This window comes from Leptodactylus fuscus, chromosome 6 (genome assembly GCF_031893055.1).
Source record: "Leptodactylus fuscus isolate aLepFus1 chromosome 6, aLepFus1.hap2, whole genome shotgun sequence".
NCBI classification, from domain to species: Eukaryota; Metazoa; Chordata; class Amphibia; order Anura; family Leptodactylidae; genus Leptodactylus; species Leptodactylus fuscus.
In genome coordinates, this window is record NC_134270.1 from 97631511 (window position 1) to 97658838 (window position 27328).

At 42.8% G+C, this 27328-nt stretch overlaps 1 protein-coding gene across 2 annotated transcripts in view; it reads left to right on the top strand.

The window, feature by feature from the left end:
• The window catches only part of DOK5 (docking protein 5), a 117942-nt gene that overhangs the window by 82461 nt on the left and 8153 nt on the right, over positions 1–27328 (top strand). For both annotated transcript variants that reach the window (XM_075276874.1, XM_075276875.1), the window contains exons 4-7: positions 13536–13655; positions 15856–16045; positions 17929–18064; positions 21847–21967. In XM_075276874.1, coding sequence (XP_075132975.1) covers positions 13536–13655; positions 15856–16045; positions 17929–18064; positions 21847–21967 — 567 coding nt within the window. The remainder of the gene's footprint in view (positions 1–13535; positions 13656–15855; positions 16046–17928; positions 18065–21846; positions 21968–27328) is intronic.

The following is a 27328-nucleotide window of genomic DNA, read 5'->3' on the forward strand; positions in this document are numbered from 1 at the left end:
GGAGTGTTGTGCAGTTAAAGCGCACGGACCCCATAGACTATGGGTCGGTTCACATTAGTGCTTGCCTCCTGTCCAGAAGAAGTCCGCAGGAGGCCCCCCCGAACGGAATATCAGCGCAACTGCAAGCGCTGGACAGTTAAGCACATAGCATAATCATTCGTGCAGTCAGTGCGCTGCAAGCACACGGAGCCGATTGTATGCTATGGGGTCCGTGTGCTTAACTGTCCAGCGCTTGCAGTTGTGCTGATATTCCGTTCGTGTTTGCCTTCCAGATGGGAGGCAAACACTAATGTGAATAGTCTATGGGGTCCGTGGGAAGTATAAATAATTTAAAAATTTGAAGAGCTTTGTCTAGTAATCTTAGCAGACAGTCTTCATAGTTTGCCAACGGGCAGATTTAGTATTGTGGTTGCAACTAGAAACTGGTAGAAATGTGGTGCAATTTGACACATCTTTGGTGTTTCTTGACATATCTACTTGGGGCTTGTGACCAACCAAAAGTGACCCAATTTTGGAAGCTACACCCCTCATTGAGCATTTTTACATTTATATTGAGCATTTTTACTCCACAGGTGTTTTAGGGTGCATTCACACTACGGAACGCCAGCGTGTATTACAGCCGTACACGCCGGCGTTACAGCAGGGCTGCCGGACACTTCCCATTCATTTCTATGGGAGCCGGCATGCAAGCGCTCCCCATAGAAATGAATGGACTGCTTTTTTCCATTCATTTCTATGGGGAGCGCTCGCATGCCGGCTCCCATAGAAATGAATGGGAAGTGTCCGGCAGCCCTGCTGTAACACCGGCGTGTACGGCTGTGATACACGCTGGCGTTCCGTAGTGTGAATGCACCCTTACACATTTTATTAACATTAGGATTAGGATGTAAAAATAAAAATGACTTTTTTTTCTGATAAACTGTCACATTATCTCCCAAATAATAGAATAGATAACTGGTATTGTGTGCCCAAAATAAATCTGAATGTAAGTGGGTGAGTAACCCTAATTACTGGACACATTAAAAACACTTCTTTATTAATAACTTGTTAAAAGATCCCACGCTAACAAAACAAAAAACAAAAAAGGATGTGCATGTATTTGTACTGAAAATTACCACCCACCAAAAAACAAAAATATATACAGTTTAAGCAAAAAGGTCTGCTAACCTACGTATGTCTTTACTGTACTTATTAATGGCTATAGAGTATGGTTAAAGCCTTTACTAAACCTTCTTAGGATACCTTTCCTTTTGCAAACGCTTGAATTGGGAAAAGGGGACGTTTAATTTCCTTTTTCGATAATAATCGCATTGAAAGTCCAACAGACTGTTACTGTTGACCGTCTTGAAAAATGTTTTAGTGGTGATTTTATTCCTATCACTACTCAATATCAGGTCGAGGTATTCAATCTGGACTAGTGAAGGAGAGTCCTCTAGAGATGAGCGAACACTAAAATGTTCGAGGTTCGAAATTCGATTCGAACAGCCGCTCACTGTTCGAGTGTTCGAATGGGTTTCGAACCCCATTATAGTCTATGGGGAACATAAACTCGTTAAGGGGGAAACCCAAATTCGTGTCTGGAGGGTCACCAAGTCCACTATGACACCCCAGGAAATGATACCAACACCCTGGAATGACACTGGGACAGCAGGGGAAGCATGTCTGGGGGCATAAAAGTCACTTTATTTCATGGAAATCCCTGTCAGTTTGCGATTTTCGCAAGCTAACTTTTCCCCATAGAAATGCATTGGCCAGTGCTGATTGGCCAGAGTACGGAACTCGACCAATCAGCGCTGGCTCTGCTGGAGGAGGCGGAGTCTAAGATAGCTCCACACCAGTCTCCATTCAGGTCCGACCTTAGACTCCGCCTCCTCCGGCAGAGCCAGCGCTGATTGGCCGAAGGCTGGCCAATGCATTCCTATGCGAATGCAGACTTAGCAGTGCTGAGTCAGTTTTGCTCAACTACACATCTGATGCACACTCGGCACTGCTACATCAGATGTAGCAATCTGATGTAGCAGAGCCGAGGGTGCACTAGAACCCCTGTGCAAACTCAGTTCACGCTAATAGAATGCATTGGCCAGCGCTGATTGGCCAATGCATTCTATTAGCCCGATGAAGTAGAGCTGAATGTGTGTGCTAAGCACACACATTCAGCACTGCTTCATCAAGCCAATACAATGCATTAGCCAGTGCTGATTGGCCAGAGTACGGAATTCGGCCAATCAGCGCTGGCCAATGCATTCTATTAGCCCGATGAAGTAGAGCTGAATGTGTGTGCTAAGCACACACATTCAGCACTGCTTCATCAAGCCAATACAATGCATTAGCCAGTGCTGATTGGCCAGAGTACGGAATTCGGCCAATCAGCGCTGGCTCTGCTGGAGGAGGCGGAGTCTAAGGTCGCTCCACACCAGTCTCCATTCAGGTCCGACCTTAGACTCCGCCTCCTCCGGCAGAGCCAGCGCTGATTGGCCGAAGGCTGGCCAATGCATTCCTATGCGAATGCAGACTTAGCAGTGCTGAGTCAGTTTTGCTCAACTACACATCTGATGCACACTCGGCACTGCTACATCAGATGTAGCAATCTGATGTAGCAGAGCCGAGGGTGCACTAGAACCCCTGTGCAAACTCAGTTCACGCTAATAGAATGCATTGGCCAGCGCTGATTGGCCAATGCATTCTATTAGCCCGATGAAGTAGAGCTGAATGTGTGTGCTAAGCACACACATTCAGCACTGCTTCATCAAGCCAATACAATGCATTAGCCAGTGCTGATTGGCCAGAGTACGGAATTCGGCCAATCAGCGCTGGCCAATGCATTCTATTAGCCCGATGAAGTAGAGCTGAATGTGTGTGCTAAGCACACACATTCAGCACTGCTTCATCAAGCCAATACAATGCATTAGCCAGTGCTGATTGGCCAGAGTACGGAATTCGGCCAATCAGCGCTGGCTCTGCTGGAGGAGGCGGAGTCTAAGGTCGCTCCACACCAGTCTCCATTCAGGTCCGACCTTAGACTCCGCCTCCTCCGGCAGAGCCAGCGCTGATTGGCCGAAGGCTGGCCAATGCATTCCTATGCGAATGCAGACTTAGCAGTGCTGAGTCAGTTTTGCTCAACTACACATCTGATGCACACTCGGCACTGCTACATCAGATGTAGCAATCTGATGTAGCAGAGCCGAGGGTGCACTAGAACCCCTGTGCAAACTCAGTTCACGCTAATAGAATGCATTGGCCAGCGCTGATTGGCCAATGCATTCTATTAGCCCGATGAAGTAGAGCTGAATGTGTGTGCTAAGCACACACATTCAGCACTGCTTCATCAAGCCAATACAATGCATTAGCCAGTGCTGATTGGCCAGAGTACGGAATTCGGCCAATCAGCGCTGGCTCTGCTGGAGGAGGCGGAGTCTAAGGTCGCTCCACACCAGTCTCCATTCAGGTCCGACCTTAGACTCCGCCTCCTCCAGCAGAGCCAGCGCTGATTGGCCGAATTCCGTACTCTGGCCAATCAGCACTGGCTAATGCATTGTATTGGCTTGATGAAGCAGTGCTGAATGTGTGTGCTTAGCACACACATTCAGCTCTACTTCATCGGGCTAATAGAATGCATTGGCCAATCAGCGCTGGCCAATGCATTCTATTAGCGTGAACTGAGTTTGCACAGGGGTTCTAGTGCACCCTCGGCTCTGCTACATCAGATTGCTACATCTGATGTAGCAGTGCCGAGTGTGCATCAGATGTGTAGTTGAGCAAAACTGACTCAGCACTGCTAAGTCTCTGCATTCGCATAGGAATGCATTGGCCAGCCTTCGGCCAATCAGCGCTGGCTCTGCCGGAGGAGGCGGAGTCTAAGGTCGGACCTGAATGGAGACTGGTGTGGAGCGATCTTAGACTCCGCCTCCTCCAGCAGAGCCAGCGCTGATTGGTCGAGTTCCGTACTCTGGCCAATCAGCGCTGGCCAATGCATTCTATTAGCCCGATGAAGTAGAGCTGAATGTGTGTGCTTAGCACACACATTCAGCTCTACTTCATCAGGCTAATAGAATACATTGGCCAATCAGCGCTGGCCAATGCATTCTATTAGCTTGATGAAGCAGAGTGTGCACAAGGGTTCAAGCGCACCCTCGGCTCTGATGTAGCAGAGCTGAGGGTGCACAAGGGTTCAAGTGCACCCTCGGCTCTCCTACATCAGAGCCGAGGGTGCGCTTGAACCCTTGTGCAGCCTCGGCTCTGCTACATCAGAGCCGAGGGTGCGCTTGAACCCTTGTGCACACTCTGCTTCATCAAGCTAATAGAATGCATTGGCCAGCACTGATTGGCCAGAGTACGGAATTCGGCCAATCAGCGCTGGCCAATGCATCCCTATGGGAAAAAGTTTATCTCACAAAAATCACAATTACACACCCGATAGAGCCCCAAAAAGTTATTTTTAATAACATTCCCCCCTAAATAAAGGTTATCCCTAGCTATCCCTGCCTGTACAGCTATCCCTGTCTCATAGTCACAAAGTTCACATTCTCATATGACCCGGATTTGAAATCCACTATTCGTCTAAAATGGAGGTCACCTGATTTCGGCAGCCAATGACTTTTTCCAATTTTTTTCAATGCCCCCAGTGTCGTAGTTCCTGTCCCACCTCCCCTGCGCTGTTATTGGTGCAAAAAAGGCGCCAGGGAAGGTGGGAGGGGAATCGAATTTTGGCGCACTTTACCACGTGGTGTTCGATTCGATTCGAACATGGCGAACACCCTGATATCCGATCGAACATGTGTTCGATAGAACACTGTTCGCTCATCTCTAGAGTCCTCCACTGTTCGTATTTAAATGTGAACTAAACTCAGATAGACTGTGGAGTTTTTCCAAATCAAAAGCAGATCGTCAATATAACCTACATACATCACTATATTTTCTGCCCATTTATGTTTGGAATAAATGTACTCTTTTTTGAACACCCCCATGTATAAATTGGTGAATCCGGGCGCAAATTTTGTGCCCATCGCGGCATTGTTGAAATAATTAATTCTCAAATGAGAACACATTATGTTCTAGGATAAACAGTATGCCCTCCAAAAGGAATGTTCTCTGGACTTTTGGTAATGAGTAATCTGCTTTTAGATGTTCAAAAATCACTCAATTTTTTGCTATAAGGAGCTTGGTGCGAAAGGTTAAAGCTCCTGAAGCATGGGGTCTTTTTTTTTTTTTTCTTTTTTAAATGTAGATTGTGAGCCCCACATAGAGCTCACAATGTACATTTTTCCCTATCAGTATGTCTTTTTTGGAATATGGGATGGAAACCCATGCAAACACGGGGAGAACATACAAACTCCTTGCAGATGTTTTTTTTGCCCTTGGTGGGATTTGAACACCAGGACTCCAGCGCTGCAAGGCTACAGTGCTAACCACTGAGCCACCGTGTGGCCCCTGCATGGGGTCTTTTTTAATACCACTATCTTTTAGTAAAGGTTGTAACCATACTATATAGCCATTAATGAGTACAGTAAAGACATACGTAGGTTAGCAGACCTTTTTGCTTAAAGTGTATATTTTTTCCTTTTTGGTGGGTAGTAATTTTCAGTACAAATACCTGCACATCCTTTTTTGTTTTGTTAGCTTTAGTTATTTTTAACACGTTGTTAATAAAGAAGTTTTTTTTAATGCGTCCAGTAATTAGGGTTACTCACCCACTTACATTCAAACTGTCAAATTAGCCCCAAATATTTTATTTTCACAAGGTACTAAAAGAGAAAAAACTTCCTACTCTTTGTTATATAATTTCTCCTGAATACGGCAGTACCCCGTATGTGGTCATAATCTGCTGTATAGCTACATGGCAGCGCTATTTGGCTTTTGGGGAGCAGATTTTGTTGGAATAGTTTTTGGGTGCTATGTTGCATTTACAAAGTCCCTAAAGTACCAGTTCAATGGAAACCTCCAAAAAGTGAACCCATTTTGGAAACTACACTCCTCACAGAATTTATCAAGGGATATAGTGGGCAAGAGATGGTTTTCTGAAAAGAAATGTGCAATGTACGATGCAAAATGAAAATAGAAATATTCCTATATATGCTACTTCAATGTGTTATATGTCATGCCCAGCTTGTGGTACTGTGGAAAGACAACTCTCCAGTTATGCTTTGTTTCCTGAAGTTAAAGAGCACCATGCGCATTTGAGGTCTAATTGGGCATTTACACTACATTAGCGAGCCTTTACAGAGGTCCTAAGATAAAGTAAATAAATCATAATGACCCTAATAAAAATAATTCAAATAATAATCATCATCATCATTTTGAGCCAAAGAGCAAAAATTAATGTGCAAAGTGAAATTTGAAATTTTTAAAGAAATATACAATTTTAGTGCCCACTTGATGCACAAACTCCTAAAACTTTTAAGTGGGTTACCCTGGATAAAATTAAAGTTCTATATGTGGATCACAATTAATGGATGCCGGAAAAAACTCACCCGTACCGCGTCCCGACGCGCGTTTCGCCCAACGGCTTCGTCAGGGGGACCATATGTGGATGTAAACAGCTGTTTGGAGACGCAGAAGACACAAGGGAAGGAGCCATTTTTAGCTTTTGAAATATAGCTTTATAGAGACTGGTTTTTGGATGCCATATTGTTTTTGTGGAGTCCTGGAGGTGTCAGTTAATTGGTATTCCCCAAGAAGTGATCCTATTTTATAGGTGCCATTTTAGTGTCAAAAAACCAAACAATCTAAACCTTCTCTCTGAAAGCCACATAGCACTCCTTCACATACCAAAAGCTACATTAAGTATGTCATCCATGAAATACTAGGTTCAACAGTGACATACATGTGGGCATTAGCTGCAGTTTGGACAAACAGCAGGGTGCAAATGTAAAGGAGCACAATGAGGTGTTTGGAGTGGAGATTTAGGTGTTTGGTATTTAGACGCCATCTCATGTTTGCAGAATCCCTGAGGTGCCAATGAAGTGGAATCTTCTAGGGAGTGACCACGTTTTGAAAACTACAACCTTTAAAGAATATATCAAGGGATATACAGTCCTATGAAAAAGTTTGGGCACCCCTATTAATCTTAATAATTTTTAGTTGTAAATATTTTGGTGTTTGCAGCAGCCATTTCAGTTTGATATATCTAATAACTGATGGACACAGTAATATTTCAGGATTGAAATGAGGTTTATTGTACTAACAGAAAATGTGCAATATGCATTAAACCAAAATTTGCCCGGTGCAAAAGTATGGGCACCACTACAGAAAAGTGACATTAATATTTAGTAGATCCTCCTTTTGCAAAGATAACAGCCTCTAGTCGCTTCCTGTAGCTTTTAATCAGTTCCTGGATGAAGGGATTTTGGACCATTCCTCTTTACAAAACAATTCAAGTTCAGTTAACTTGTTGATGAGCATTTTGCCCCAAATATTCCCAGATATCTGCTACTTCAGGGCCTGATATGTCATGCTAGCTTGAGAGAGCATTAGGGGATGGTGAAAAGTGAATAAACACCAACTCCCCTATAATATGGGGAGTCACTCTGGGATCACTTTTGTTGTCTTTTCCCTCATAATCTCTAAATCTGGGATGTACCCTGATATACTCTTGCACAGCTGATATATTTCCTTTCTGCCACAGCCATTTTTGTCCTACAGATTTGGCAATTTTTTTGTTGTTGTATTGTACAAGTCATACATTTTTTACCTTCCTGGTGAGGTAGCCATACGAGAGCTTGTGTCTTGTGGGATGACATACATTTTGCAATGAAACCATTGTGGGTGTCTACAACTTACTTACAAAATTTTATTAACTCTTTTTAGGGGGATTGAAAAAAAACATAAATTCTGGCATCACTTATTATCATTTAAAATTTTTCACCTTTCCACATACAACATAATTAATGTCTTACTTTTATTCTATAGGTCTGTACAATTATGGTGATACCTAATTTATATAGGTTTTGTACGCATTACTAGTTTTTCAGAATAAAAATCTATTTGGGAAAAAAAACTATTATTTTTGCATCAACACCTTCTGAGAGGAGTAACAATGTGTCAGGGGGCCGATGAGATAAGTGGTTACTAGGGCAGTGCACCCAGTGTCTTTTTTTATTGTTGTGGTGGAAATGGTGTAAAACCTGCTGTGCACAATAGCTCAACACAAAGATATGCTATGAGAATACTCTAAACCACAACTGTCATACACAAGGCCCACAGCTTCTCTTTTGTGGCCCACAAATGCAATAGCCTCAGATGGTGCTTCATTGCATTTACTGGGGGTGGTAATCTTTTTTTAATTGCCCGCTACCTATTGATTTATTGTAATAGACAATAATTTACTCACCTATTCACGTTCCTGTCCTGGCCGGTCTCTGCTGCTGCTTCTAGGTCATGTACTTTTCAGGTGTTATATAGGTGGGGTCCAAAACAAAGAGAGCAATATACTTTGTAGGGTCCATAAAGGGGGCCATATTATGTGTTGGGTTAGTAAGCCTCAATATGTGACATTACTGTGTTCTATCTTCAGCTGGCAGGTGCCCAGTACTCTATAGCTGGAGAGTGCTGTGGACCTTTCAGTCAAAGAAACAGCAAACATCTATAGGGATCACAACATTTGCCCCTGTGACTGGGCCCCCTTACCACACTATTGTCTCCAGGTGTAGGGAGCTGAATACTTACCTTTTCTTTCTGCAAAGCGATGATATGGCTGTGCACCTCTTTTAATGTCCTTCCAGCCATGCTCCTGCTCAATGGTATCGCTTGTGGTATCATAGTGCTGGTGACAGCTAGCCAGCAGGACAATAGGGGCATACATCAGTGCTTTGCAAAAGGTAAGTATACAATTCACCGGAGTTGTGTGGACTGGACTGTATGTGATGTCATCTGGGATGGGGTAGAGAGAACTATTATCTGTGGGGGTCAACAATATCTATGTTGGGAGACAAATAGGCAACACACATATGTGTGGCAGATACTGTTACCTATGTGTATTAACATTATGTTAACATCGTCTTATGACAACCATAAATCTGATCTGGTCCTCAGTAAAAATGAGTTTGACACCCCTACTCTAAACCTTTCAGCTGCATTCTTTGTAGCCTCTCTTGCTTTACTATATATGACCCACTTTTACTTCTGGCATTAAAAGGTTAATGATCAGGGATACATGTGTATCATGCTATAAATCTCAGCGTACAGAGCAAGGGAGACATGAGGAATTTATTAATGCTGCCACATCGTGGTCCAGTCCTAATATTGTTAGTATTGGTGGCATGTGAATGAATCCAGCCTCTTAATTCTCCCACACCACAGGAGCTCCTGTGCACCACGAGTGAAATAACTGGCATACATTTTAGGTCTAACTCATGCCAGTATAAGCAGGTTGGAAAGTGGACAAAGCAACGCTTTTGCACAATAAAAATAACTAAAAACATTAGTGAATTTCTCCATAGACTGCCAGACATCAAAGGAGATCAAAGTGAAGGAAAAGTGGCTTGTGGGCCCCATTGGCTTCTTTAAATTTCCTTTAAATCCCTTTGAAGAATCACCATGACAAGGAGCTGTAGCGTGTATGTCATAAAAACACAAAAGTGATCAGAAAACATTACCTATAGGTAATTTCATGCAGGCATATAACCTTAGTGGAGACTTATTAACCCTAGGGGTTAAAGGGATTCTACCATTAAAGCAACTTTTTTTCTAATTACCACGTCGGAATAGCCTTAAGAAAGGCAATTCGTCTCCTACCTTTAGATGTGGTCTCCGTCGCGCCATTCCTTAGAAATACTGGTACTTACCGGTATGCTAATGAGGTCTCGGCAGCAATGAGGGCGTCCTTCTTCTTCATCTGCCTCCTCCCCTTGTCTGTCGTCTTCTTTCTTCGTCACGTCTGACGCCTGCGCAGTCGGCTCTGACAGCGAGACCCTGTTAGAACCGACTGCGCATGCCAGCCGGCGGTCATATTTCCAAGGCTGCAATTGTGCGCATGCACAGTACACTCATCGCCGAACAGAGTGTACTGTGCATGCTCAGTAAGGTCCGTACAGCCCTCCGACGCCTGGATGAGTTCACTCACACGTTGGAGGTCTGTACAGACCTTACTGAGCATGCGTAGTACACTCTGTTTGGCGAAGACGTGAGGAGCATACTGCTCATGCGCGCAATTGCAGCCTTGGAAATATGCCCGCCGGCCGGCATGTGCAGTCGGTTCTAACAGGGTCTCGCTGTCAGAGCCGACTGCGCAGGCGTCAGACATGACGAAGAAAGAAGACGACAGACAAGGGGAGGAGGCAGATGAAGAAGAAAGACGCCCTCATTGCTGCTGAGACCTCATTAGCATACCGGTAAGTACCGGTATTTCTAAGGAACGGCGCGACGGAGATCACATCTAAAGGTAGGAGACGAATAGCCTTTCTTAAGGCTATTCTGACATGGTAATTAGAAAAAAAGTTGCTTTAATGGTAGAATCCCTTTAACAAACTCTCTAAGTTCTGATCTGAATATTTTGAAGGGTTCAGTTTTTCAAATAGAAAACCTCCAGAAATCCCCTATATTTAAACTCCCCAAAGTCACTTCAGGACTGAAGAGGTCTCTACAAAAATAGGTTTTGAAAATTTTCTTGAAAATCTGAAAAATTGCTGCTAACGTTATAAGCCTTCTAACATCCTTAAAAATAAAAAATGTGATAAAAAATTATGCCAACATAACGTAGAAATATGTCATTTCATAAATAAACTCATTACTAGAGATGAGCGAACAGTGAAATATTCGAGATTCGATATTTGTTTCGAATAGCCCCTCAATATTCGACTATGCAAACGAATATCGAACCCCATTATAGTCTATGGGGAAAAATGCTTCATTTCAGGGGAAGCCACACTTCGACTCAGGAGAGTCACCAAGTCCACTATGACACCTCAGGAAATGATGCGAACACCCTGGAATGCAACTGGGACAGCAGGGGAAGCGTGTCTGGGGGCATCTAAAAGGCCCAAGTTCCTGTATTACGCCACTATCTTGCTGGGATCCCTGTCAGCTTGCGATATGCGAGAGCTGACTTTTTCCCATAGGAATGCATTGACCACCAGCGTTGATTGGCCGAATGCCATACAGAGTACAGCATTTGGCCAATCAACGCTGGTTCTGCCGGAGGAGGTAGAGTCTAAGATCGGTCCACAGTCTCCATTGTGGTCCGATCTCAGATGTATCAGTATTGAGCGCACAGCTCTGCTACACCTGAGATGTAGCAGAGCTGGCTGTGCGCTGAGCTCTGCTACACCAGAGATGTAGCAGAGCTGAGTGTGCTACATCTCTGGTGTAGCAGAACTCAGCGCACGGCCAGCTCTGCTACTTCTCGGATGTAGCAGAGCTCAGCGTACACTCAGCTCTGCTACATCTCTGGTGTAGCAGAGCTCAGCACACGGCCAGCTCTTCTACACTAGCACTGCTACATCTGAGACCACAATGGAGACTGCTGTGGACCGATCATAGACTCCACCTCCTCCGGCAGAACCAGGTGTAGCAGAGCTGTGCGCTCAACACTGCTACATCTGAGATCGGACTGTGGACCGATCTTAGACTCCGCCTCCTCCAGCACTCAGCTCTGCTACATCTCTGGTGTAGCAGAGCTCAGCGCACACTCAGCTCTGCTTCATCTCTGGTATAGCAGAGCTCAGCACACACTCAGCTCTGCTATATCTCGGGTGTAGCAGAGATCAGCGCACATTCAGCTCTTCTACATCTCTGGTGTAGCAGAGTTCAGCGCATGGCCAGCTCTGCTACGTGTCGGGTGTAGCAGAGCTCAGCATACACTCAGCTCTGCTACATCTCTGGTGTAGCAGAGCTCAGCACACGGCCAGCTCTTCTACACTAGCACTGCTACATCTGAGACCACAATGGAGACTGCTGTGGACCGATCATAGACTCCACCTCCTCCGGCAGAACCAGCGTTGATTGGCTGAATGCTGTACTCTGTATGGCATTCAGCCAATCAATGCTGGTCAATGCATTCCTATGGGAAAAATTCAGCTCCCGCATATTGCAAGCTGACAGGGATCCGGATGAGATAGAGCCCCAAAGAGCTGTTTGAGTAACATTCCCACCTAAATAAAGGTAATCCCTAGCTAACCCTGCCAGTACATCTATCCCTGTCTCACAGTCACATAGTTCACAGTCTCATATGACCCGAATCTTAAATCCACTGTTCGTATAAATTGGAGGTCACCTGATTTAGCCAGCCAATTATTTTTCCTGATTTTTTTCCGATGCCTCCGTTGTCGTAGTTCCTGTCCCACGTCCCCTGTGCAGTTATTGGTGCAAAAAAAGCGCCAGGGAGGGTGGGAGGAGATACAAATTTTTAGTGCGTTTGCCTCGTGGTATTCAATTGTAATCGAATACTTCGAACGGCCTGATATTTGATCGAATATCAATTTGATTGAATGCCTTTCGCTCATCTCTACTCATTACATATTGCTAAAAATTTAGGGGAGGATACGTATATAAAAAAACAATGTTACTTACCTCTCCTGGGCTCCGGTGCACTCCCTGCTGATGTCGGCCATGTTCAATGATGGAAGAGACGTCGCTTGAGATATACAATTTTCCAATATACTTCTTGTATCAATTCGGTTTTCGGTTATCAATCACGGTTTTCTAGATTTCGGCTTGCTGTCATTCATTCTAGAGGATAAAACTCTGACCATGGTCAAGTGATTTATGGTCCATGGTCATGTGACTAGCACACAGGTGCACAGCTGATAACCAGGTAGATGTCTGATTATTGTGCTGTGACTGTAACGAGCTGTGCACCTGTGTGCTAATCACATGACCATGGACCGTATATCACATGACTTTCATCCACTAAAGATAATCAGAATGAATGACAGCAGGCAACTGTGAGGAACTGATACAGAAGTATATTGGAAAATTGTATATCTTTTTATTGTACATTTGTTTGTCAATATTGGTCTGAAAGTGGCCAACCCCTTTAAACTAAAAATCTGTACTGGCTGGTAACCAGCTTCAATGGCACTATAGGATTGTACTTTGATGGGCACAAGGAAAAAATGTATCCAGGTGACCCTAACCCATGTGTGCAGGCCTGGTTTGCTGGGTTCAAGTTAGGGACTCCCTTTAATTCTTATTTACTTTAGACACACTTTAAGAGCGTCTATTACCAATACAATTGGGCACATTTACTAAAATGCCTTTATGTGGTGTAAATTGCATCTTCTGTGTTTTTTTCTGCCCTGCACTTTATTTATCATGTATTTGTGCCTCTTTTTTACCTATATGTTATGCTGCCTTTTCAACTTTTGCTTTGTCAGACAAAGAGGGAGTGGCCTAAGTGAGTGACTTTTCTCAGTGTATATGACTTGCACCCTTTAAAAGTTACAAATGCACTCCAGTGCATGAGCAGTGTAAAAAGCTCATGTCAGACACCATTAAAAAGGATCAATTTAACACAGGCGTGCACCTACAGCATAGTTAGACACCATAAAAAGGCAGATAATAATTAACCCCAAATAACTTCCATGTTTTGTGTTGTCCTGCAGAGCTGGAGGCAGATGAGTGGTATAAGGTGCTGCACACTGAGTGCCTTGGAACCCGACTTAACGACATCAGTTTGGGAGAACCGGATTTGCTGGCAACTGGTGTAGAAAGAGAGCAGAATGGTGAGAGAATTCATGGGCGGCATACATAGCAGCTGCCAATACTCCAATCACATCCAAAATTGCAAAAATATGCTGAATATGCTGCACAGGACCACCTTAAGGCTATTGGCCCCACATTGCAGAAATGCAGCGTTTTTTGTTGCAGAGTTTACAGCGTTTTTTTGACTCCAAGTGAGAAATGGATTGAGCAGAAAGTAGAAGATAAGAACTTTCTATATATTTCTCATTCCTTGTAGCCATTCTTGGTTTTGATACAAAAAGAATACCAGGTCTCATAATCCCAAAAATACATCCAAATATAGAGTCCACCAAATAGCAATAATAAGAAGCCAATAATAGTTGTTACAGCTGACAAATCACATATAATCCAAAATTCATCTTTATTAAACCATTATTCAGTTTTGTAAAGGCTTAATAAAGATGAATTTTGGATTACATGTGACTTGTCACTTTTGAGAACTATTATTAGTTTCTTATTCATGGTTTTGGCTCCAAAAAATACAGCAAAATCTGCAAAAAAAACTGTGGAGCTTCAGCCTTAAAGCTGACTCAGTGCTTTTCACAGAAAGTCTGCAGAGTTTTCCTCTGCAGACTTTCTGCTTCTATTATACCTATATGGAAAATGCCAGAGTTTCTGTAGATATAACTGATATGCTGCAATTTACAAAAACACAACAGTTTTTGAAATTGCAGCATTTCCGCTACAGATTTTTTTTCTGCAATGTGTGGATGGAATTAACCAGAATCCTATCCACTTTGCAGATGCTGTAAAACACTGCATTTGCACTATGTGGGGTCCCGGCCCAAAACTGCACGCAGATTATTCCAGTGTAGTTTTGACACCATTGTAACTGTACCTGTATTTTATGTATTTTATGTTTCATTGTATTATGGGAGATGAGATTACTACCTCACGCTACAGTGAGACATAAAATTCTGCACAAGACTATTAAGGATGTTTAGGATGTGAGTGTGATTGAAGTATAAAAGATTATGGGGAGCATGAATGTAATTACCTCAGTAATGGGGGAGCCCACTCCAGAGACATAGCGTGTTGTTAGTGTTAACTATGGATGTTGGATGGGTATGTGGAAAACTCAATGACTTCACTGGAACATCATAATGCCTGCATGTGACATCATTGTAATATCCTTCTTCATATGCTGTGATGTCAGTGTACATAGTGATCTTTGTGTGTGTATTATCTCTGTGCTATGATGTCACTGTGTAAATTATTTGTGTACTGTGACATCAATGTGTGCATTGTTCCAGTACTGTGACATTATTGTGTGACTTATCTTGGTACTGTGGCATCACTGTGCTTTATTCCTACACTGTGACATCACTTTGTGTATTAACCTTGAACTGTGACATCACTGTTTGCCGTATCCCTGTACTGTGAGGGCGATTTATTATCTGCCTAAGGCTAAGGCCTCATGTAGTGAGCAGCAGCCCAAAAGTGCTGCAGAAAAAACGCGTCAGAAACACATCAAGTTTTTTTCCACAGCGCTTTTCACAGAAAGTCTGCAGAGTTTCCTCTACAAATGTTCTGTCCCTCTTATATCTATAGAAAAACCGCCATTGTTTCTGTAGGTATAATTGACATGCTGCTATTCCAACAATACAACAGTTTTTGAAATTGCAGCATTTCCACTGCGGATATTTTCTGCATTTGTGAATGGTATTAGCCAGACTCCCATCCACTTTGCAGCTACTGTAAAAAAGTGTTTTTTTACCGCAGCATTTCTGCTGTGGCCAAATCGTTGCATTTACACTACATATGTTAAATGGTGCTTGCAACAATCATTGCTGCAAATACCACCCTTATCACTTTCTGAAAACAGACGTGGTGAGGTCTTTGGCAAATCATGACTCACATCCACAACAGCAACGGTCTCGAATAGATTTCGGTCTAGGTGCACAAATACCCAGAGGATGTGTCTAACTTATGAAGAGGCAGGTTCTTCATTATAAAATAGGCGTAGCCTGTACAGGGAATATCAACGCAAGCATGAGAAATCCTGGCCGTGATAAATCCCTCTCATTTATTCCAAACAAAGCCTTTCTTAAGTTGCTGAATGGTATGTGCAGGAATTCATGGCTGCAGCCAGTCTGCTTACTAACTGCTCTGTTCTTGCTCGATGTTTTCTTTCCATTTCTGTTCTAAAGATTTTTGACTGAAGTTCTGTTTTTCTCCCAGAGAGATTCAATGTGTATTTGATGCCATCCCCTAATACAGATGTCCATGGGGAGTGCACACTGCAGATCACATTTGAGAACATTAGCTTATGGGACGTGCAGAATCCCAGGTTGAAGCTGGTGTCTTGGCCACTAAGCTCATTGCGGCGGTACGGGCGTGACCCAGCCTGGTTCACGTTTGAAGCTGGCAGGTATGTAGACAGAAGTTTCACATGGCCTGCTTTCTTTATTGTGTCATGATCATTGAATGAAGGTGCATAATAGAAAAATAATCCATCATTAAAAGGAGATCTATCATTAAATGAAGGTTTGTTATTAAATAAAGGTCCATCATTAAAAATAAGTCCTTTGCTGGCTTTAGGTCCATTATTAAATTTAGGTTGGTCTCTGAATGATGAATCAGTCAGTGAATAGTGTCCAAATTACATTAGCTGTGGCAACAGCACCACATATTGAAATGTAGCTAACCTACTGTAACTCTATACCTAACCCTTTAACAGGCCTTGCAACATGCCAGAGCCAAGCCAGACATTCATCTGCAGACAGCTGTTCTGGGCTTCCTGACCCTAGTCTGTGCAGAGCAGAGTAAGGCTAAGACTCAGCGTTGCAGAAACGCATTGTTTTTTGAAGCAACAAATATGCAACAAAAAATGACGTGTTTATGCAATGTGGACCTTAGCCTAAATGTTGGCTAAGTGAGAGGCTTAATTTATACACCTTTGTACCAGAGGAGCATTGTATAGTATATATGTTTCTGAAGGCTTACCTGATACTCTCTTCTGGTGAAAAAGTACCCCCCTCCCAACCTAATAGAGATCTATTATTGTATATAGGTCCCTCATTGAATGAATGCCTGCCACTGGATAATAATCCATTATGGAATAAAACCCTTATTGGCTAAAGTTTCATCAGTCATAGCATAAAGGTCTATTATATGATGAAAGTCCATTCCATTATTACATGAACTTACAGAAGGGAGAAGGTTGTGGTATGAACCAGTCTCCATGTAGGCAGAGTCATTATGGAGTTCCAGCACAATTTTTGCTTATCTAGTGTCTGCTTAAATGGGTTCTATCATTGGGAAAAGTCATTTTTAACTAAACATATACTTGAATAGCCTTTAGAAAGGCTATTCCATACATACCTTTTGTATGTAAATCGCCCCAGTAGTTTTGGAATGAGCCTATTTTTATTCATATGCTAATTAGCCTCCAGCATGCACATGGAAGTCTCAGTGAGCACTCTATGCTGTGTGTGTATAGCATAGGCTGCTGCTGCTGAAGATTCATCTCCCTGTTCTCACACATAGCAGACAGTGCTCGCTGAGACTTCCGATGCCCGCTGAAGGCTAATTAGCATATGAATAAAAAACGGGCCCATTCAAAAAATGCTGAGGGAATTAACATACAAAAGGTACATGTGGAATAGCCTTTCTAAAGGCTATGTAAGTATGTAAAATAAAAAAAAGTAAACGCTCTACCCATATATATGTATCAAGGAATAACTATATATGTGAAAGAGGCTGCAAAGAAATCTCAGACTGGTTGGAAGTGTAAGTACAAAAATGTTGATAAAAACATCCAGCATGCCCAAATTCGTTGATAATAAAATATAACTTTTACTTCATTATAAATAAAATATCTTACAACATGGATCTGGGATGAAGAGACAAAAAGAGCCCATTCTTTTGGATGTTTTTATCAACGTTTATGTAAGTATGTGTTTAGTTAAAAATGACTTTTCCCAATGATAGCGCCCCTTTAACGTGGAGGCCGCTACAGAACAGGTTTCTAGAAAATCTTCAAGAGCATCGTGTCTCATTGTGCTCATCTCTAAATGACATTCCATGGATTTAATGTGACACAATCCCGGAAGGCCCACATAGTAATTTGGACATTTTTCATACTGATAAGTAATTCTTCAGAGGTTGATAATATTCTTATCTCGCTGTATGTTTGCACAGGGATGGAATGTCACTGATGTGTTGGTGGCACATGAGGGAGGACACGTTAAGGGGAAGAGTTATGGATTTAATCGAGAAACCTCATGAGATGTTGTGTTTGTTTTTTGGCAGAATGTGTGACACCGGGGAGGGGCTGTTTATCTTCCAAACCAGAGAAGGTGAAGCTATTTATCATAAGGTTCATTCAGCTGCACTGGCAATAGCCGAACAACACGAGAGGTTACTGCAGAGTGTCAAAAATTCAATGGTATATATGGAGAGAATTTAAATTCTTACATCTATCTATCTATCTATCTATCTATCTATCTATCTATCTATCTGTCTGTCTGTCTGTCTGTCTGTCTGTCTGTCTGTCTGTCTGTCTGTCTATCTATCCATTCATCTGTCCCCAACAAGGGTCCCATTGACCTAATAAAACTGAATCCAATACTTGTGCTATTTTTAAGCTTCTGTTGGTCCCTCATTCTAATTCCTATTGGGGTAAATGAAAATGTTTTTTTTTTTTTTTTAAGGACCACCACTTTTAGTGCATTACCATGATCAGAAGAGGTTCACCACTTTTGGACAAAACTCAATTTAATATATAGGGTCATAGAGGGAACACCGTAAGGTTATTGGATTTAAAGTGTAACTAATCTTTCAAAAAATTTTTAGACTTTGGTAGTATCTGTGCCATAAATAAATTTGAACAGTGTACCTTATTAACAAATTTGGGATCTTTCCTGTGAAATCCTGTATTTTTTCATTTTTTCCCTTGTTTCTGTACTGAGAGTTGTCCCTGCCTCTCACTGAATGTTACTGTGCACAGCAACAGAAACAGTAGTAGAGAAAATGAGGGCGGGGGAGGGTCCCTTCAAACAGTTATATCTCAGACACTATAAAACATACAAACTTGCTTTTGGTGTCATATGGCGTTATCTTTTTTCGTGTGATAAGGCTGCAGTGCTATTTGATATGTTACATTTCCAGAGATATAACTGTTTGAAAACTCAGTGAAGATTAGGATATTTACATGCAGCTACATAATATATGTTAGAAAAATACTAACCTTGACTGTGTTTTCAACCAGTGATATCTCTGGAAGTAATTTAGGTAGCACTGTAACTTTAGTTATGAAAGAAAAGAATCTTCTCTTTCATATGATGTCAAAAGCAAGTTTGTATGTTTTATAATATCCAAGAGTTAACTATAAGAAGTGACCCTCCAGTACTAACATCCAGTTACAGTACAGGAAGATGTAACTGTTCCTCTCTATAATCCTATATACTGTATATAAATGGAGTATTGCCCAAAGTTGTCTATAAATTTAATTACGCTTTAAGTATGCAATAGCTTTGTAGAGGTATTTATATTGTACAAGTTGGTCATTTTTAACTTCTAACTCCAGAGGACAAGGTCCTTAACTTGCAATACAAGGCCAAGTCTTTACGATTTAGCTCAAGAAAATATTTTGTGGTTTTTATAGGATAGATGTCAAAATGACAGCACCAAAGATATACTGACAGCAGGGGAGCGGGGGGGAATTGGTACTATACTGTCAACTCTACTCAGTTTAACATGCTGTTCATGGTAGCGCTACAACCCCGGGTGCTGTAACTGGTGTCACTGTGACTACAATACGTGTTAAGTGTTGTGCACATGCTTGATAATAATTTACATGAAAATACCTACATCTAAGAAGGACACATCTTTATTTTCATATGATCACACTGCTGGGTGTTACAGGATAAGAGATAGTGTGGAAACAAACCACTGACGCCCGGTTCACATCTTCGTTTGCCATTCTGTTCGTAATTAGTATTTAACATCTTCAAAACGATTTCAAATGGTCCGGATGAAAACCTATTCATCTTAATGGGTTTTAAAAGTAATCCGTATGTATCAGTTTGTGCCATTTCCGTCTGCTTTCAGGTTTGTTTGTTTTTTGTGCGGAGAGAAAAGTAGAACTTGCAGAACTTTGTCTCCGTACTGAAAATAAGCCCTCGTTCACATCAGCGTCTGGATTCCGTTTGGAGGAGTCTGCATGGGGACCCCAACGAACGGAATACCAAAAGCAAGTGCAAGCGCTTGGGCAGTAATAGCACACGAACCCCATAGACTATAATGGGGTCCATGTGTTTACCACCAGATCTCCGCAGGGATCATGCGAACAGGAAAGTAGTTCATCATCTACTTCCCTGTCCACATGATTTGTGCAGGCAGCATTCTGCAAGCACATGGAACCCATTATAGTCCCCATGGGGGTCGCCATGCGGACTCTCCCGAACAGAATACCAACGCAGATGCATACCTCCCAACCGTCCCGATTTCCACGGGACAGTCATGATTTGGGTGACATGTCCCGCGGTCCCGGTTGGAGGGAGGTATGTCCCGATTTCAACTCAGATCTGCATCCAGAGGACACAGATCTGAGTTGAACACATATGCGGCTGAAGCAAGGAGCTGACACAGGTCAGCTCCTCGCTTCGCCGCTGCCGCCGGCTCCTGGCTTGTAGACGCGATGTGATGATCGCATCTACAAGCCAGTAGCCGGCGGTAGCGGCGAAGCGAGGAGCTGACCTGTGTCAGCTCCTTGCTTCAGCCGCATATGTGTCAGCGAGAGAGACACACAGCGGCGAAGCGAGGAGCTGACCTGTGTCAGCTCCTTCCTTCAGCCGCATGTGTCAGCGAGAGAGGCGCGCAGAGAGTGGCGAGGGAGCGGAGGAGAAGGTAAGTTTAATGTGGAGGTGAAACGTGAATCTGGGGGCAGATGAAGGAGAGGACGGGCAGAGATGAATCTGGGGGCAGAGATGTGGAGACATGAATCTGGGGGCAGAGATGGGGGACATGAATCTGGGGGCAGAGATGGGGGACATGAATCTGGGGGCAGAGATGGAGGGACATGAATCTGGGGGCAAAAATGGAGGGGACATGAATCTGAGGGCAGAGATGGGCGGACATGAATCTGAGGGCAGAGATGGGGGGACATGAATCTGGGGGCAGAGATGGGGGACATGAATCTGGGGGCAGAGATGGAGGGGGGACATGAATCTGGGGGCAGAGATGGGAGGACATGAATCTGGGGGCAGAGATGGGGACATGAATCTGGGGGCAGAGATGGAAGGGGGACATGAATCTGGGGGGACATGAATCTGGGGGCAGAGATGGAGGGGACATGAAACTGGGGGCAGAGATGTGGGGACATGAATCTGGGGGCAGAGATGGAAGGGGGACATGAAACTGGGGGCAGATGAATGGTGTATATGAAACTGGGGGAGAGATAGAGGGGGGACATATAATTTACGGGTGACTGTAGGAGGATTATACTGTGTGCGGGCACATGAAAAATTAATGAGTGGGCGGAGTCAACACAAAAGTGGGCGGGGCTAAATTGCCGCTAAATTTCCCTCTTTCAGTTCTTCAAAAGTTGGGAGGTATGCAGATGTGAACCAACCCTTAGAAGGTCCCATATCCAGTGAGAATGGGAAAGTAACTGCAGATCTCTGGGAGCCATAGGGAAAGGGTATAAGTAAAAAGCACATTAGAGAGTAAAATATGCCTGTGGTCCTAATGGAGTGTAGCTCCATTTTAAGGTTTACTATAGGGCTATGATACCTTTCATATTATAAATGTAGATGTTGATGCTACAAATGATACTGTAAACCATAGAAGTAAGGGTTTATATGTATAGCAACCATGTGCTGTAAGCAGTTCCCAACATACTACAGTTACAGGATGTGGAATGCCCCATATATCAGTGCTTATTTTTCAGCAGGATGGAGAATTAAAGGGGAAGAACATGCTGATCTTGTGAAATGTCACAGCCTAAGAATTACAGTGTAAAGAACAGAATGGTCCAGCAGCACAGATGATTTCAGGAGATGGGGGAGTGATAGATTGAGAGATACATAGTAAAATGAGCAGGGTTTCTAGCAGCACAGGCGAGTTCAGGAGAATAATGTGTTGTCTTGTGGAAGGTAAAAAACTGAGAGTTACATAGTAGAAGGAGCAAGGTTCACATTGTTATTGTTTCTTGTATTTTTCTTGTAGCTTCAGATGAGAATGAGTGAGAGGACAGTGTCTCTGAACACCATGGTCCCATTACCTCGCAGCGCATACTGGCAGCACATTACGAGACAGCACAGTACAGGACAACTCTACAGCCTGCAAGGTAAATCAGAAGGACTTTCACCAGTAACCCAGTGACTTGGTCTAATAGAGCACTCACATATTATCTCAGAGCACTCACTTATAAGCACACTCACTTTTTCTCATCTCAGAGCTTTACGTACTCACCACACACACAATTGCCAGACACAGGTTTCCAGGGTACACACTGGATCATAATGCTGTGTTATTTGTAGCAAAGGTGAAATCAGCTGCTGTTCACACATGTCATTAATATATGCACAGAATTATTAATTACTCCACTTCTAATGAAAGGTAAATCAGTTTATAAATTAAGACGCTGGCATCCACTCCGCATGGAAATCAGGTAGGATAATTCAATTAAATGAAACATAAAAAATGCTGCATGATATCAGCCATAAATACATCAGGTAATGATCTGCATCAATCTCAATTACACAAGTCGGCTGTGGACATATTATTGATTCCCAACATATTTGGCCTCATTTACTTGGATACATTATTTGAATTTATAATCACCTCCTAGTAGAAAAGTGTATTTACCTCAGCCTTCTCCTTAATCTCCCACCACCTTATACTATAGCTGAGGCTTCAGTGTAAAATACTGACTGTGCACCTTGTGATTGTCCGATATCGCCATCTAGTGGTGGTTTGGTATATTACAGTCTTAAGGATCTTTTACTACCTCCAATAACTCCAGAACTTTTCATCAATTACTAGGCGCTACTCCTTCAATTCTGGCACACTTGGATTATTTTCTCTAGACCCCGCCATTACTGAGCAATAAATGCTGTTAGTTTTGGTGTCTGATATGCTATTCAGTCTTTTTACTGCATACGTCCCAACCATCCAGCAGGATGGTTGGTCACGGGAGATATATCCCAGTTTCTAATCATCTACGTCCTTGGTAACAATCAAGCAATCCACTCTCTGCTTCACCATTCGGCCCCTGTCTTTGCTCTGAGAGTAGTAGGCGCGATGTAGTGACATCACTCACATTGTGTCTGCAGTTCCTTGAAGCCTCCAGGAGCAGAGGCAAAAGGGAAGAACAGCAGGGAATGGGGTGAGGTGAGTATTAGTGTTTTTTTATGTTTGTTTGGTACCAGGAGAGGGACATAATATTGTTGGGGCAACTGCAGGTGGACTTTTAACTGAAAGAGTAGCTGGAGGGTGGCATTTAAACTGTGGGGGCAGATGTAGGGGGACATTAAACTGTGGAGGCAATTGGGGGGGGGGCATTAAACTGTCAGGCAGCTGGAGGCTGGATATTATACTGTGGGGCAGATGGAGGGGGGGTCAGTAAATGTGAGTTTAGCTAGAGGAGGACATTAAACTGTGGGGGCAAATGAAGAGGGACTTTATAGTGTGGGGGTAGCTGGGGGACGGGTGACATTACACTGAGGAAACTGGAGGGACACACTACACTGTGGGGGCAGATGGAGAGAGGATTATACTGTGGGGGCATATGTTAGGGTGACTGTAGAGGCATTATACTTTGTGGGTGCAGAAATGCATGGGAATGGGTGGAGTCAAAGTGGAAGTTCGCCATACATTCTGTCCTTTGAGAGTTGTGAGGTATGTTGCTGTCAGGAGGGTGATGTCAGGCTGGAGCAGACAAGAGGTGTGATTTGGAGCTATGACACTGCCTGAAACTGCCTTTCTGACATTACAGAGATCATCAGTCACCAAAACTATCTGCACTTGTTGTTCGGGAATGGTGGAGGCTAGAGAAAATTACAACTGTCCTGGAATCAGTGGAGCAGCACATATTAACAGATGCGAAGGTGGAAGTGGTGAAAGGTCCTCTTTGAAATAGATAACTGCTATTGGAGCTTATGTATTGCTATTGATGCAGACACAGTCCTTGAAGGGTCAAATTCTTTACAATACAGATTTATTGTTAATAACCCCAGCAGTGACCCCATTCGGTCTATTGTCCTCCAGAAGTGGTCCCACAGTTTAATGTCCCCCAGCAATGGCACCACATAGTTGAATACCCCCATCAGTGGCCTCATACAGTATAATGTCCCCCCCAGCAGTGGACACACACATTTTAATGTCTCCCCAGCAATGGCCCCAATATTTATCTCACTGCAGTGCTCCTGGAGCAAAGGAAGAGAGCAGAAGTTGCTGGGGAGTAGAGAGGTAAGTATACGAGCTGGGAAGCTCCAAAACGGCATCAGGGATTCTTTACTCCCCATTTGTTGATTGACAGAATCCAGGAGATGGCCATCGGCCACAGATTATAGCCTTGGAGGCCACATGTTTCCTGTAGTAATGGACAGAATAATAAAAAGAATGGCTGCAGTGTAGCTTTAAATAATAAAATAGTTTTGTGAAATAATGGTTTGGGCTGTGAGATGATAATCCAACTCATGCCCTGAAGTAATATCTGTATAAATGAGATAATTGAGACAACTTTCCACCAAGACTGGGGCCACTGAACCAGCATCATGTCATTATACTACTGGGGTTTAGGGCTCCAAACCTGATTAATTCCGCCCCATCTGTTATTTACCTAATGAGTTTTTAACCCCCTAATGACACAGCCTATATTGGCCTCCATGATGAGGTATACGTTTTTCTCTTTTTTTCGCCTGAATTCTGAAAGCCATAACTTTTTTATTTTTCCATTGACTTACCCAGTTGACTGCTTGATTTTACTGCTACAAGTTGTATTTTTAAATGTTAGCCTTTTGGAGCACACGTAATGCACTGTATTAATGTACTCCATCAATATATTACAGTGCTGATGAATATGTAGTATAAAAGCTTGGACACTTGTGATCTGCCTTTAGTTGCTGTAATGGTGGGCATAAAAATAGATGTGTGATCCATCTGACTGTAACATAGACTAGCATAGTTCAGAAAAAACAATAGTAATTTCAGCAATAGAGGATAATGACAAATTAAATAATCAAGCAATTACACAGGCAGATTAGTGCTAGAATTCAGTAGATAGGTTCATAAACAGTGACTGAGTGAGTCTCTGCTGCTTACACAGACAGTTAACCCTTTCATTGGCAATCATATAATTTTGTCTGACTGTTGTGCAACAGAGCAGTTTCATTACTATACATATTCTTTAAACATAATATTTTTTCAGTGTCTTTTTTTCACTTTTCAACTTGGCTCACAACCACAAATTGTCTCCTAAATAACAATAAGCCCCTGTAGCACTTACACGTCATTAAAAAGGGCTAATTTAAAAGAAAAACATTGCTTCCCTGTTTCTAGACTAGTAACCTGAAATATTAGATACAGTGAGCTGTACATTATCATATGTAAATCCTTCAGTACCCGATGATTGTCTATTTTACTGCGGTCAAAACTCTGTGGCAAAAACCACAGTTTATTATGTACCTGCAAAGTGGAGGGCATTCTGGCTGATCCCATCCACACATTGCAGAAAAATATCTGCAAAGGACATTCTGCGATTTCCAAAATCGTTGGATTGTTATAAATCACAGTATGTCAATTATACCTTTGGAAACGCTGGTGTTTTCCATATAGGTATAATTAAAGCAGAAAAAAACGCAATGATTTAATGTGCCCCTCATAGTTTTGTTTAACCTCAGCGGTTTTCTTTTTTTCTGAATACATTTATTCCCATACAGTATCTTGCATATCTTTTACAGGACATATCTAAGATGCTTTTAAAATGTCCCAGTAAGCCTGTGTATTTTTGTTTTAAAGACGGTTTATTGCCCCAAGGCCCTTAGCTGATGAAAATTGACCATCCTGAAGTTTAGTGTTTTTGTACCCCTTCTACTAAACATTTTATTACAGGCTATTTGAAAATGTATTATTTTGTGGTTACTATTACCCATGTGACCTACAACCTCCGCTTTTAATATTCTGTCTGGTCTGCTGGTTAAACTTAGGTCTACAGGTAGTCCCTCCCGGGTTGAGTCCTTCGTTTTAGGTTGCTCACCATAGATATATAATATATATATATATATATATATATATATATATATACATACAGTATATATATATATATATATATATATATATATATATATATACTAGAGGGAGGACCCGGCTTCGCACGGGTATATTACAATTTATGTTTGTGTACTGACCCCATAAGAATTGTCCAATTTTGCACTGGTGTATTTTGTAATGTGGTTTGTGTGTATGTCCATAAGCGTAATGTGATTATGTGTATCTCATTTTGGATGTCAGTGAAAAACCTGTGATCAGTTGTTATGGATACCTGGAGTAAAGCTGTATCTAATCCTTCCCCGTGTAGTACTGTGTTTAGATGCACGTGTCTAATCCTTGTTGGTGTGGTACTTTGTGCAGATGCACATATCTAATCCTCCCCATGTGATATTGTGTGAAGAGGCGCGTATCTAATCCTCCAGTAAGTGAAACTGTGTGCAGACGTGCGTATCTAATGACTCTGGCGTGTGGTACTGTGTGCAGATGCGCATATCTAATCCTCCCCCATGTAGAACTGTGTGCTGAGACGCGTATCTAATTCTCTGGCATGTGGTACTGTATGCAGAGGCCTGTATCTAATCCTCCCCTGTGTGGTATTGTGTGAAGAGGCGTGTATCTAATCCTACGGTGTGTGGAACTGTGTGTAGACGCGTGTGTCCAATCCCCCGGCATGTGGTACTGTGTGTAGACGCGCGTATCTAATCCTCCCCCGTGTGGTACTGTGTGCAGACGCGCGTATCTAATCCTCCCCCGTGTGATACTGTGTGCTGAGACGCGTATCTAATTCTCTGGCTTGTGGTACTGTGTGCAGAGGCATGTATCTAATCCTCCAAAGTGTGATACTGTGTGCACACACGTATCTAATCCTCCCCCGTGTGGTACTGTGTGAAGAGGCGCGTATCTAATCCTACTGCATGTGGTACTGTGTGCAGACGCGTGTATCTAATTATATGGCGTGTACAACTGTGTGCAGACGCGCGTATCTAATCCTCTGGAGTGTGGAACTGTGTGTAGACGTGTGTATCTAATCCTACTGCATGTGGTACTCTGTGCAGACGTGTGTATCTAATCCTATGGCATGTACAACTGTGTGCAGACGCGCGTATCTAATCCTCTGGAGTGTGGAACTGTGTGTAGACGCGCGTATCTAATTCTACGGCATGTGGTACTGTGTGCAGACACGCGTATCTAATCCTCCCCCATGTGGTACTGTGTGTAGACGCGCATATCTAATCCTACGGCATGTGGTACTGTGTGCAGACGCGTGTATCTAATCCTATGGCGTGTACAACTGTGTGAAGACACGTGTATCTAATCCTCCCCTGTGTGGTATTGTATGAAGAGGTGCGTATCTAATCCTACAGTGTGTGGAACTGTGTGTAGAAGCATGTATCCAATCCCCTGGCATGTGGTACTGTGTGCAGACGTGCGTATA